General features: G+C 42.1%; 1 protein-coding gene across 2 annotated transcripts in view; it reads left to right on the top strand.

The window, feature by feature from the left end:
• FBXL5 (F-box and leucine rich repeat protein 5) overlaps positions 1–14,608 on the top strand; it is a 56,499-nt gene that overhangs the window by 19,769 nt on the left and 22,122 nt on the right. The window contains exons 4-8 of one of the 2 annotated variants that reach the window (XM_074992515.1): positions 1,216–1,381; positions 4,260–4,442; positions 5,803–5,928; positions 11,291–11,439; positions 12,237–12,319. In XM_074992515.1, coding sequence (XP_074848616.1) covers positions 1,216–1,381; positions 4,260–4,442; positions 5,803–5,928; positions 11,291–11,439; positions 12,237–12,319 — 707 coding nt within the window. The remainder of the gene's footprint in view (positions 1–1,215; positions 1,382–4,259; positions 4,443–5,802; positions 5,929–11,290; positions 11,440–12,236; positions 12,320–14,608) is intronic. The other variant, XM_074992516.1, reaches the window with a different exon arrangement.

Here is a 14,608-nt window from a genome sequence, read left to right as displayed (position 1 = left end):
GCACACTTTTTAATTACGGTTGTTTTAATGTACTGTACGCCTCTTAGCCTCATTAGTAAATGGAGCATGGAATTTTAATAACATTTGAATGTTTTTTTTCTATAATGTTAACCTGGTGTATAAAATTATGAGAATAGTGAGCAAAGTACACTATGGGTCATTTAAATTTGACAGTTTTGCTAGGTAATTCATAGTATAACTTTTATACTATTCTATAATCTTAGGAGTGCAGTTTTTCTGTATAGCTACTATTTTTTAAGGAATACCTCAAACATAATAAGAATATGATTTCACACAAAGTGTATTTTTTCTTAAATTGAAAATATACTGTCCCTTTATTTTACAATAGCTTTTCTAAAAGAAGATCCAGTAAAATTGTTCAAAGATCTATGAACATCTAAAAGCAAAACCAAAAATGTTTTATGCTATAAACCAGCGACCCATGAATTAAATCGCTTCTCACAAACTGCCACATACATATATTTGACACTTACAGACTGGTATTGCCAGTCTGATTCTGTTTTATGTGTATCCAGAATTGGGAAACATCCTTTGGAGAGAGTAAAGCATCCTAAGAGTGCTCAAGAGAGAAGACCTTCTATGTATTATTAGTAATAATACTTTAGTGTCCTCTGTGTTAGGATTTGAATAATAACTTCTGAGTTAAACATGTCTTTCTAGGTCCATTTAAAGGACAGGGAGATTGAAGAAGCAGGGTGGATCTACCATAGAAATTTAGGCCAACCCATCTGTGTCACTCAGGAATGTGAAAAGCCCACACTCTTGAGCAACGTAGTTAAGCCAACCTGAGTTCCCATGTAGACAACAAAAGGTCCACAGAAGAATTCTTCTATCAAGCTAGCTACTGCCTCTTGGGGAGGTAGATTATTTGCGCTGATGGGAGAGCTTCTGCTATGGAAGTAGGTGGTTGTCTACACTGAAGTGCTGCAGTGGCGCCAGTGTAGCATTTTAAAGGTAGACAAGGACGTAGTGATTTTACTTGCCCAAGACCATGCAACCATTTGTTTTCAGATTTAGGATTCAAATTTGGGAATTTCACATTCCCCACCTGGTATTCATTCCTATGCATCATGTTGCTCCTTTTGTAACTTAGGTTGTAAACATTGTTAGAAAAGTTGTATGTATCATTTTAAAAACCTTGGGGCAGCAGGGTTGTTTTGTTCGATTGTGGATAACTGCCACATATTGGTTTAGGTTTTTCAGCCCATGTTGATGGAATATTTTACTTATGAAGAATTGAAGGATATTAAGAAGAAGGTTATTGATCAGCACTGCTCACAGAAAGAAACTGAAGAACTTGTTAGAGGTCTTAGTCTTTGGAATCAGCTGAAGAGCTCTGTGGATGAGAAAACAGATCAAGGTGAACCATTTTTAATTAAACTGAAAGTAATTTTAACTTTGCATGTGTAATCCATTAAAATCACTCCAGTGAAGTGTAGTCACTGTGTATTTCTGGTTGTTGTGTTAGAAAATGGCATCTTTCTTCACTATCGCAGTGATATGTTGAGAAGAATATTGCTACTGTAGATTTTTAAAAGTTTTAAAGTGAGTATGTACTTGTGTATATCTCGTTCTTCCCTCTGTAGTGCTTTGTCTAAGTCATAGCAAATATGCACAGTCTGGTCCTTAACTTTTTTTAATTTCATGCTTCAATTTCAGATTATATTTCTGTTTCCATACCCGTCCTTCAGTGCAGGGTTGAAGGCGCGGTGTGGAGGTTTCTCAGTTGATATCCTCAACAGAGCAGAAGAATAAGTCAGCAGACATTGTCCCAAGTAACAGAACTCCCCCTTAGCCTTCTTTCTCCAAGGAGCCAGCTGGGAAGGAAAAGTGGGGAAGGAAAGGGTCAGAAAAATGTTTCTGCATGAAGAATGATTGAATAAAGTGAAATTTCATCCACTCTTTTAGGATGAAACACCCCAAAGAAAAACACATTCATTCTTGATCTGTATTGCATGAAATATATTCAAATAGTTGCTAAATGTTTGTAAGCCAACATCATGAATTGAGGGTACTATTTCTGTGCTTGCTTAATTAGAAATCTGGATGACAACCTGAGACTAAGCCTGCATCTGGTCTCTAGAAACAAGCCATCAACTGCTGGAAAAATCAGTTTGACATTTTCTTGTGTAACAAACTAGTTGTCTGTGTACCCATTATGGTAAGGTAGTTGAACTGTTTTTTAAACCTGGTCTATGAGAATTCACTCTCTTTACATTCTGGAAGCACTCATGCAAAAATGGACTCCATTATAACACATTTACCTTCAGAGAAAAATCTTATTATTTTGATGCAATGGGAGATAATAGCATGGCCTCTGTGAGGCTCGTGTCTGAAAGACCTGTTTAAGGTGAGTTATCAACTTCCCTTTCTGGCTGGAGCTAATGCTCTTAGGCTTGAGTAGAAGAAAATGAATAGACTAGAATATTTAGTTTTCGATCATCTGTATCACTTCTTGTGGTTTTTCTTTCTTTAAATGTTGATTTTTAAAATCTGATTCCTTACTGACTGAATTTTTCACAACACTTCTTTAAAAAAAATTCCACAGACCTTACCCAATAGAAATTATAGGTTGAACCTTTCTAGTCTGGCACAGTCTCGTCTGGCAACTTCCGTAATCTGGCATGATTTTAGTTAGCTGGACAATTTATCATGGGTGTGGCCAAGATTCCCGTGGTCCCATAAAGTTTGTTTACAGCCATATCTTCTGGTTTTCAGTGTTCTGTGATGTTGTTTAGCTCTGATTTACCACTAAATGTCTTTTAAGAGCCCAGTAAGCAGTGGAAGTATTGGTAGCGTTGCCAGACCAATATTCACTTCCTGTGGTCTGACAAATTCGTTCTTTGGACATTGGTCTGATCCCAACGATGCTAGAAAATATTGGACCCAAGGACCCAGATGAGAGAGTTTCAACCTGTATTTTTCTGTATGTTATTTTGTAACAGCTAATGGTCATCTACATGGTATTTTAAGCAATACTTTACATAGTCACCCATATGAGGTGTATTAAAGCTATTGCTTGTTTGCAGGACTAAAGGAATCTAAACCTGAAACATACCTAAGCTTCAGAGCAGTTTGTATGATACTTGCTTCGTTTTGTTAGTCCTGACCATTCAAAAGTTAAAAAGGTATTACCTACACTAGCAAATTACACCCAGAAGAGAGTGAGGAGCAAGTGCGAAGACCTGAGGCTTGAAGCATAGATGAGGTGCCCCAGTCAGGAAGGGTGAGTGGAAGGAGGTAACAAAAACATGATCCTTACTGAACAGGACTAGTTGCAGCTCCTTTGCAAACTGTGGACGAGAAAAGGCCCTGTGGCTTAGTACAAGGTTCTGAGGCTCCAAACTTTGGCTATTCTCAAATTTTGGCAGAGGCATACATACATTTTGGCAAAAGATGCAAATGCTGCTTCTGCACTTTTTTTGATAAGTTTTTTTGGTTCTTGGAAGTATTGCTTTCCATTCCACTAGGCTTGAGTAGCGTTCAGACCCTTTTTGTGGTTTTGTCAGGCTTTGGAAAGAAAATTAGTCTGTATAATCTGTAAAGGAAATGGTAAGTGTTAAACTGAGTTATTGTGATCTAATGATGCTTAAAAAATAAGATATCCCTCCATAGTTAGAACCCTGTGCACATACAAGTGTCTGTCCCTGGATGTGGCTATTTGTGTGTAGCCATCAGTATGCGCTTATCCATAGGGCTCCACTCTTAGGAGGTGCTGCACACAAAAGAGATGAGCTGGGTACCACCGCTCACAGGAGCCAGCTCCCTGTGCTGGCAGATTCTCTCAGCCATGTGCGTGTTCTGCTGCCAGCCTCACCCATACCTCCTGTCTGGGGAGGTGCAACCCAGCTGGCAGTGGGGTTGGGGGCAGTGCAGCCACACAGCTGGGAGGAGATGATAGGGTGGTGTGCTGTCTCCCGGAAGTGATGGCACCATGCTCGTCTCTGTTGACCATAGTGCCTCATGGAAGTGCAGCCCTGTGGATCAGCATATACTGATGTCTGTCCAGGGATAGCCACATCCGCGGGTAGATGTTTTAATTGACCAAGGCTCTATCCACAGTCGTTTCTGAACATTTCTGTGGAAGTATTTTTTCATCTCTTCTGTTACCAAACAAATTGAATGTTTTCTTGTCAGCTTTAATGCATTTTACCATTGCATCTCCTTAGGCCATTGTTACTTAACTGAAGAGTTATACACTTGTACCCCTTTATTAAAACACATGTATTATGTTTCAGAAACTGAAGTGACAGGGCATACTACAAATATTACCCATCTTCCTCCTGAAGTAATGCTGACCATCTTCAGTTACCTTAACCCTCAGGAGTTGTGTCAGTGTAGTCAAGTAAGCACTAAGTGGTCTCAGCTGGTTAAAACTGGATCTCTTTGGAAGCATCTTTACCCTGTTCATTGGGCCAGAGGTAGGTGATTGAATTTTTCATCTGTTTTCAAAAACATTTCAAGGGTCTGATTTTGGAGGTTGCAAAATATAATGCATTAGTATTTTGTTTAATTAATCAAAATTAACTGTGTGTAGGTGCTCCATTTGGTGATAGTGGCATTACACATCTTAATTTGACATGATAGGAATTGGTTTTGATAGAGCAACTATAAACTTAGCTTAATGTTTTATTTTTGTTGTTGTTCATGAAGAAACAGTATATGCAAAAATGGACTCAAGTCCAGTGAAACATGCTAATATGTGTGTTTACCCCATGCTAACCCTCAGATTTAATAGTTAATCTAACAGTTAATTGGCAATATGTATTAACGTCTGAACCCCTCTTGTACGGCACCCATGGGATCTGAGTTTGCTGGACCACAGGAGGTCAATATTGTCTGTGACTTGACCAACATTTCTACTGCTAACTGGCCTCTTAGAAGATGCTTAGGTGTAAATAACAGCACAGGCCACTGATAGCCAGGATTGATGGCTGTAAACAGATTTTATGGGGCTACAGGAAACTTGGTCACACCCATGATAAGCGATCGTCTGTCTAACTAAAATTGTGCCAGATTATGGATAGTGCCAGACAACAGAGTTCCGGATTAGAAGGGTTCAACCTGTAATAATTAGAAGTAAGGATAATATATAGGGGTCTCTCTCCCTTTGTTCTAAATGATACTGTATTTGCATGAATAGTCTTATTGCAATGAATTCAGAGATTGTGAAATATTTTACTTCCACTACATGTTTTTGTTTTGATGCAAGCTTGTCTGACACAGACTAAGCCTTAAGGACACTTTTTTCGTATTATAAGAAATCAATAAAGGGTACAAGCCACAGTGGCAACGAAACCCCTGTTCCTTTGCAGATAGCTAGTTGGCATTTCACTGCTTCCCCACAAGTTGCAAGAGACACCCCTTCCCCCATTAGTTTGTTAAATAGAGGGTTTACTGTATGCTTATTTTGTTACAGGAAATCAAAAGCACAGTTATTTCAGTCTTTTGCATTTCCATATCAGATCCTAGTGTGGAAATGTGGTAAAATAGAGTCCTTAGTGTGAATTATTAACAATAGTTAACAAAAATCAAGATATTGAAATTGTCTCAGAATTCTAAAAGCTTCTCAACGGTAATTTTTAGTATGTTGTAAACATCAGGAAGTGTGTATGAAATGGCTCATCCAACTTCTATTGAAGGAAATAGCCAGTTGGAAGGAAGTGGCCAATGCCATTGGATGAGACCCCAGTGTATACCAAATAATTATTAGTTTTCAGTTATAAAACTAAATGTTTCCTACAGTGTGTTTTCATTTATTTCCTTTTTTTGGCTGAGTAGGTGATTGGTACAATGGTCCTGCAGCTGACCTTGATACTGAACCTGATGAAGAGTGGGTGAAAAATAGAAAAGATGAAAGTCGTGCTTTTCAGGAATGGGATGAAGATGCTGACATTGATGAATCTGGTAGGCAAAATCTGATATAAAGTAAATTGTTAAGTGAAGTTCTTGTTCGGCTTTTCCTGATGATGATGCAACCCCAACCCTAGTAGATGTAATCATATAGCTATAATTTTGTAGCAGGAAATGTAGATAACTTCTTTTTAAAAACAGCTTTTTCGTAACTGAATGTAGTACATACATTACCAATAAGAATAAAGGAAGAATATTTTAATCTGGAATGTGCACTTTTACCGTGAGCTAACAGAAAATATTTTGAATCTGGGCCGTTTTTCAGCTAACACTGGTGTAGTGGCTCTTGAGATGTTACTTAATGTCATCTATGTACTACATGGACAGAAGATGTTTCCAAACATATTTTTTTGTGTTAGGCAACTACACATGCTTTTACTAAAGCAAAATATTGGCAAGCAGTCACCCTAAGCAATGTCTCATAATATTCAATTTCTGCGAAGTATACAAAACACAGCATACACAAACTTTCTTTGTCTGCCATTTAATGACAGCTGCATCACATTACCTTATTTGTTTTACTCAGGCTTAGATGAATTACGCTCCTGTTTCTGTTTGGCTGTCCACTTTCCAGTTCAGTGTTTGGTTCAGCTTCAGCTGAACACTGAAAAGGAGCAAGACCGTGACCTTTTTTTCCTAAATATCTGGTCTGTTTTTCAGAACTTCTCCATCTCAAAGATGTAATCAGTGCAGTGTATCTAATTGGTATGCAAGTTCCAAGATAAAACTGACTTTAGAGTATGTTGCAATTTCTGTTTTTTAATTTCCAAATTCTGCTAGATCTGAAGGTACTCTTCAATGCCCAGCTGATTTCAGTGAGACACAGTAATTCTTTTTTCTGCTGTTGGCCCAGTCAGCAAATTTATCTTTTTGAACATCTATGATTCTTGCCTTTGTAATTTGTAGCTGTTTTAGTCCAACATTTTTCTACACAGAATTACTAATGGAAAAAGTAATTGGATGCTTCAGCTAGTACAGAATGCTGTGTTGTTCAGTCCAAGTAAGACTCAGTATTTTGCATTTCACCAGTTTGTGTATGTGTACATTTTAGAGTTTTGGTATTGACCTGTAAAACCCTAATACTGCAGAATCTGAAAGTAACGTTGTTCTTTCCAAGAATTGTTTTGATAGCTTTCTGCTGAGTTGGTTCCTCTTGTTAGTTCCTGGGATTGATCTCTGTAGGACAGCTAGCAAGACAGACAAATAGAAAACCACACCTGGAACCTTTTTCCCAGGGTTTATTAAATTTTAAAGTGTACCTTTGAACATGTGTTTTGTTAAACTTTTCTCTTACCCCTCTGTATTTTTAGGTACAATATTTGTAAATGTTTAAAATGTTTGTTGTTCTTTGAGTAGTGTTCCTCTGGGTGCATCACTGCAGGAGTACTGTGTTCCTGTGCTGCTGATCAGAGAACTTCATAGTAGTGTCCTTTGGGCTTGCACTTGCACTTTCCCTTCTCATATTGCGTCACAAGGACAGCCAGCTTGTGTGAGCTAACTATATTCAGTTCTTTCTCAACTGCTCTGGCTAGAGATGAAGTTACCAGTCTATTAGATCTATAGTTCTTCTGTTTGCAGTTTGCATTTAGTTTTCCCCTACTCTAGTTATTTCTTTGTTCATTCTTCCTGCTGTTCAAAAAGCTAAAAATAAAACTCCCCAATTCCTGTTGTGTTTTTTTTCCTGCCTTTTTTCCTTCTTCAGGACTCTTCCCCTTTGCAGGGTAGGCCCTTCTTCCAGAGCCTCCGGAAGTATCACATTTGCAATGAGGTGATCCTGGTTGCAGCTAAGTGCAGTGTGTGCATTTGCTACCTTGGTGAAGACCGCACACAATAAAGCTCACCTTCAGCCAGCAGCTCTGTCTGAAATCTCCCAAGGACAGAGAGCTCCACCAGAAAATTATCTTAATGTTGACTCCTCTTTAACCTCAGTTTCCTAGTGGGCAAGAGGTTTCCCCAGAGACTTTGACTGCTAAGGAAGTGGTTTGAAAGGTACAAACTTGGCATTCCTCTTGTAAGTCTTGTTGCCTGACACTTGTACGCGTCCCACCACCAGTGGGAAGAGCGTGTTGCAGCTCCAGTGGCCATAGCATCTCTTCCAGGTGGCAGTTGTGGACCCTTGCTGCCACCTGCAGGAGGGCCATCAGCCACGGTGGCAGCCTTGCCACGTGCAGCGGGTCCCTCAGCAGGGGCGCGGCTTTTGTTTCTGTGCATAGCGGGACCCTTGCTGCCTCGCACAGTAGGGTCCCCAGCCGCAGCATGTCTTTTGATGCTGTGCACAGCAGGACCCTTGCTGCTTTGCACCGTGGGACCCCAAGCCACGGCATGGCTTTTGCTGCTGCACATGGTGGGATCCTTGCTGCTGCGCGACGCACAGCCCCCAGCCATGGCGGCACCCCCAGCAGCAGCACAGCTTTTGCTGCCACATGTGGCGGGGCCCCAGCAGCAGTGGTGGACTTGGGCAGTTCATCCTGTGGCGGTGAGTAGTGGGCATTTTTGGGGGTGGTGGTGGTGGGGCTGGTGGAGCCTCATGGGAGTGGGTCATAGTAAACCATCTGATTTAACAGACATCTGGGTTTAACAGACATCCCGTCCCCCATTAGTTTGTTAAATTGAGGGTTTACTGTATTGTGGCATTGAGCCTTTACCAGGCACAGGAGATATGCCTTCAGCCGTGCCATGCCCCTCCACTCTCTGGCCGCTGTCCAAATCTTTGCTAGATAAGGCGGTCCTGTTGTATTTCTTCCTAGCTCCTGATGAGAGATGCTGGCAGCAAGATCTGAGAATGTATCCGCAGATGGCTCTGCAACCTTCACCATCTTGGTAAGGCCATCCATGTGTTCCCCCACCAAGCAGTGTGCCGCAATGACCGAATTAGAACCCTTTAGTGGCACATTGATAGCCTGCCTCGCAAAAGAGGTTCAAGCCCTATCTCGGAACCCTCCAGGCATGCTCCCTCAGCAGCAGTATCCTGGGTCTCTAAACCACCTCAGGAGATGGAGGAGACATGAAAGACCACATCCACTTCTTCCATGGACCACGCCATCCCTTGCCCTCATCATCTATGGCAGATGACTTCTGCCTATTTCAGGAGCTGGTGAAGAGGATAGTGGACACCTTCCACTTACTGGAGGAGAGCAAGGACTACCATCATCAGCCCCTCAATATCCCCCTCTTCCTCCTCAAAGTTTGTCCTCCCAATTGTCAGTGCCATTTTAGACCTGTCCAAAACTGTGTGCCACACGCCGGCTTTAATGGCTCCAACTTGCAGGTGGATGGACAAAAAGTATTTTAATCGCTGCAAAGGAATCAAAGTTCCCTTTTTCCCCACTTACCACCAAATTCCATGTCCAGTATGCCTCCTGTTTGCCACACGTTTGAACAGGACATTGTATTGTGGCGAATGGAGTGCCCTCCACTCCACACATGTGCCCCACCACTTTGTGGGAGAAGTACGTGGTGGCGGCAGTGGCTGGTGCTGCTCTAGCAGTGTCCCAGAGCAGCTAGTGCCACTCCAGCTGCGGGGCTGGCAGCTCGGTGGGGAGGGGGATTGGCACAGTCTCCAGCTGTGGAGCCCAGCAGTTGAGGGGGAAGGGCGGCAGCAGCACGTGTGTCTGGCTGCAGAGGCTCTGGTTAGTCACCAGCAGTTGTGGCGGGGGCGGGGCTGGTACCTGGCTCGGCGGCGGGTGGGGAGGAAGGAGGCTGGTGCTGGGTTGTTTGGCAATCGAGAGGAATCCTATTGGATAACAAAGTCACTTTGTCTATGGTTTACCTCCTGGGCATGCAGAACATGATGCTGCACAGCCTCAGTTGCAAATTGCCACACAATCAGAAGTGGGAGATGTACCCATCAGCACTCCATGACTTGTACAATGTAGAACATCATCCACATACCTGTTCAGAACTTACCAGAATAAGAAGTGTTCTGCTACTCTAGGGCAGGGATGGAAAAGCACTCTGAGTGGTGATGTTTTCCCCCAGGACAAAAAATACTTCTTTACACCTTTTCTCTGTTTCCTCTTTCACTGAAGGAGCTGTTAAAAATAAAATTGAGAGGATCTCATGTCATCCTGATAGCTCCTACTTGACCAGGACAGACATGGTGCGTGACATGCCCGCTTATCTATCCTCGGATCATTTCACACTTCCTTTCATGGTCTGAAGGATGTGCTCTACATCACGATATGAGGATTCTCTGCCTCAAACCATGGTTTCTGCTTAGTTAGAAAGTTCGCAGTCAAGGTACAGGAGATTCAATTACATAGTTAAAAAGCCCCCTTCGTGACATATCTGCAGAAATAATTCAGGTTTCAGATATGGTGCACGACCCGTCAAATCTCTCAGACCTCCGCAGCTCTTCCAGGTGTTCTAGAATATGCTCTTATCCTTAAAATCTCAGGATTTTCTCTGAACTCTCTTTTGGGTCCATCTAGCAGTTATTACAGCATTATATCCAAAGAGGATAACCAGTATTATTGCACCCAACCACCAAAAGATTACTGAAGAGTATAATCAACATCTTCCCTCAACCTTGACTCCCCACAACTATGTGGGACCTAAACCTGGCCCTGAAAGGACTGACAAGGTCCTCCGTTGAACCTGTGGACACCTGGTTGCTAATATGCCTATTAGCGAAAACAGGTTTCCTGATATCAAGTATCTCAGCAAAAAGGATTGGAGAGAGAGCAGCTGAGATGGTGCTTCCCTCCTACACAGTGCTATCAAATTCATAAGGCGATTCACTCATTCCCAGAGACTTGATCTGTACACATTTCACAGGATATGTCTTCTCATCTGCCACCTTCTTCAAGAATTGCCCCATCTCAGAATTTTGCAGAGTGGTGGTGTGAGTGCTAGTCTATATTTTGCAGAATACTATGTAATCATTAGAGATTTGTCTTCAGTGCCATCCTTGGCTCCACCATATTATCATTTACAGGTGACTAGACTCTTTGATGTCCCAGCTCTCCATAGAGGGTACTACTTGGGAGTCAGCTACAGTACAGTACTATAGGGATCCTACTTGAAGAAGGAGGTATTTTGTGCAATAAAAATGGTTCTTCGGGATATTTGTCTTTGTGGCTGTACACAACCCACCCTCTTTCCCCTTACGGTGGAATTCTCATTTTACGACTCTGTAGCAGAGAAGGAACTGTGGGCAGTTTCCCCGCACATTATGGCTAGCCTTGTGGCACAGCATGAGTAGAAACAGTGCATATGCAGGCATAATGGTACTGAACAAAAATCTGCAATCAGCACAGGGATACAAACACACCTGGAGTGGTGCACCTATAGTGAGAGACATCTGGAAGAATTGTTATGGGGAGGCGAACTCTTAAATCTTTGGTTTATTTTACAGAAGACGCTGCAGAAGAATCCCTTGCAATTAACATAGCACAGATGGAGAAGCATCTACTCCACGGCTTAATTCATAATGTTCTCCCACATGTAGGCACTTCAGTGAAAACACTAGTATTAGCCTACAGCTCTGCAGTTTCTAACAAGATGGTATGTATTGTCAGTATTAATATGTTAACTATACATGTGTAGGCTATAATTAATAATCTACTAGATGTTTGATAGAGTCTGTTTGTATGGTCAAGAACTCCTCCTAAATGGCAAGAGCTAGGCAAACCAACTTCAGTATGTAGCGTCCTCCTATCATAACTTAAATCAGGTAGGGGTTTGGTTATGTCATGAAATTGGCTGTTTCTGGAATGTGATGGCTTCACACAAAACTGTGCAGAAAAGAGACAATCAACAGGCAGCTAAAAGGGGCTGCCTGCTCATCCCAAACTGTCCCCACCCCAATCCTCCCATCCCATAGGTGCCATGAAGCCATCTCTCATCCCTGATTCATATGGGAACATTGCTTGCTGTTCTCTTTTGGCAGGTAGTAAGGGGAAATTGCACAATTTGCTGCATTCCTTTGACTGAGGTGAATAGGAGGCATATGAATCTGGACCTGCCTCAGCTGATGGACATGTACCCCTCCCCCAGCCGTGCCGGCTGGAGCTTCAGCAGCCATGAGGAGCAGCGTCTCACCTGGCCCTAAGCTGCTGCAGTGACAGAGGACTGGGGTAGTACTCTCTCCACAGGGCAGCCTGTATACTAAATCTCTCAGCCCGGTCCCACCCCAAAGCAATGCTTTAAATAAAAAAAGAAATAAAAATTGATTTAAGGACTCAAGCAGTGCTGGGTAAATCTTCTAGTATAACACATAAATGGAGTGTGTCCATCTGTATTATCAGTGAAGTTGCTGTGAGACTTTTTAATTCTTAAGTTCTTTACATTTTCTTTACTAGGTTAGACAGTTTTTGGAACTTTGTCCTAACTTGGAACATCTGGATCTCACTCAAACTGATATTTCAGACTCTGCATTTGAAAGGTTAGTTTCGATCTGTAGATTTTTTTTTTTTTAGTAAAAAGCAAACCCAAATCCACAGCAATACAAAGACTAGCATGGTAATTATAGTTAGAATGTGCATTCAGCTGAGGCCAACAATCAAACTAAAGCAACATTTAATATTTTGCATATTATGGCAGGCGAAGCTTATACCTGAGGAGTCGTACATTTTGAAAAGGCTTAAAATGTTTTAATATAGCTCATCACGTCAGTGAGTTCCAATCTTTGCATGATTTTATAGCTGTAACATTAACAATAAGGCTGTCAAACCGTTAAAAAACAGCAATTTAATCGTAATGAATGGTAGTTTCTAATAGAACAGCATTTAAATATATTTGTATGTTTTCTGTGTTTCGGTTCCCACACTGTAAAGTGCTCACTTTTTGTTTTTGATTATAAATGCTTGCATTGTAAAAACCAAAGAGAGGATATTTCAGTGCACCTAAAACAAGGACTGTAGTGCAATCTCTCTCATGAATGTTCAACTTTCAAATGTAGAATTATGTACAAAAATTGCATTCAAAAGTAAAATAGTGTAAAACTATGGCACCTACAAGTCCATTCATTCATACATCTCCACTCAGGCAAAAGTCTGTTTATATTTGCAGGAGCTAATGCTGCTCGCTTCTTGTTTACATGGTCACCTTAAAGTGAAAACAGGCATTCACATGGCATTCTTGCAGCCAGCGCTGCAAAGTATTTAAGTGCCAGATGTATTAAGGATTCATGTGTCCTTACGTTACTGTACATGTTTCATGTTCTGCTCAGGAATGGTCCAGAGCAGAACAGACCCATACAAATTCATTTTCGTCATCTGTGTCAGATGCCACCCGCAGAAGGTCAAATTTTATGGTGGTAGAGGTTGTATAGTTTCCATATCAGTGTGTTGCTTCTGAGAGCATGTTCCCTCAGATTTTGGAAGGCACTTCAGATTCTTACACTTTGGATCAAGCGCTGTAGCTGTCTTTGGAAGTGTCATATTGGTACCACCTTTGAATTTTGTCAAATTTACAGTGAAAGTGTTCTTAGAATGAAAACCATGTGTCAGGTCATCATTCAAGACTTCTATAACATGAAATTTATGGCAGAATGCAGATAAGACACGGAGGAGATGTACAGTTCTCTCTCCTCCCTCCCCCACCGCCCCACAGAGCGTGGAAACATGTTCTCTGAAATGGTGGCCAAACCATAAAGGGGCATGCAAATGTTTGGCTTATCCGACAAGTAAATGCCTTTTAGTGCCTGCTACAAAAGTGTCATGGGGGGCATCTGTTCTCACTTTCAGGTGACATTGTAAATAAGAAGCAGGCAACCTTATCTCCCACACATATAAACAAGCTTATTTCTCTTAGCTATTGGCTGGACAAGAAATAGAACTGAGTGAACTTGTGGGTTTTAAGTTCTACATTGTTTGTTTCTGAGTACAGTTATGTAACAATCTACATTTGTAAGTTGCACTTTCATAATAAAGAGATCAGACTGAGCTAAATTGAGAAATACTCTTTTTAAAATCATTTTATAGTATAAATATTTGTGTAAAAAAAAAAAAAAAAAATACCGGTTGTACCTCCATAGTTTGGTACCCTTGGGGCCAGACCAGTCCTGGACCAAGGAAGGTCAGTACCAACCCCTCTGCTGCCACTGGCTGTAGGGCTTCACTCTGGCAGCAGCAGAAGGGGCCAGCACTGACCGAGGCAACACTGGGAGCAGTGAGCTCCGGGTAGGAGGTGGGGTGGCTGCAGAGCCACACAACCAAGGGCCAGGAGAGCAGCCCCAAAGGAGTGTCCCTGGCCCCATTGCCACTGGGGTGTGTTCCTGGCCTGTGCCACTGGCCATGGGTCACGACTCCTGGTCCGTGACTATGGGGCTCTGCAGCCACCCTGTTTCTTTCCCCAAGTGGTAGGAGACACTCTGCAGAGAAGTGTTTCCGCCTACAGAGTGATAAGCACAATTCTTCTTCGAGTGGTCCCCGTGGGTGCTCCACAATAGATGTCGGGCTTGCCCAGTGCCGCAGATCGGAAATCTTCCAGCAGTTTCTCCTGGATCGCGCATGCGTCGGCACGCGCCGCTTCCCTGTGCGTCCCCGGCCACGTGCGCGATCCGGTCCCCAACAGTTCCTTTTCAACCGCCATCGGCTGCAGATGGAATCCGCTCAGGCTACGGCCAGAGTCAGATTAGGTAGTGTGTTCTACGTGTAAATTGTTGTTTTTTTCCGGTTAAAAAAAAAAGAGGACAAAGAGAATATTAAAAATATATATAATACAATGAGAG

Source organism: Carettochelys insculpta, chromosome 4 (assembly GCF_033958435.1).
Source record: "Carettochelys insculpta isolate YL-2023 chromosome 4, ASM3395843v1, whole genome shotgun sequence".
Taxonomy (NCBI): Eukaryota; Metazoa; Chordata; order Testudines; family Carettochelyidae; genus Carettochelys; species Carettochelys insculpta.
The sequence above is the reverse complement of the archived record's forward strand: the minus strand, read 5'-3'. Positions and strand labels throughout refer to the sequence as shown.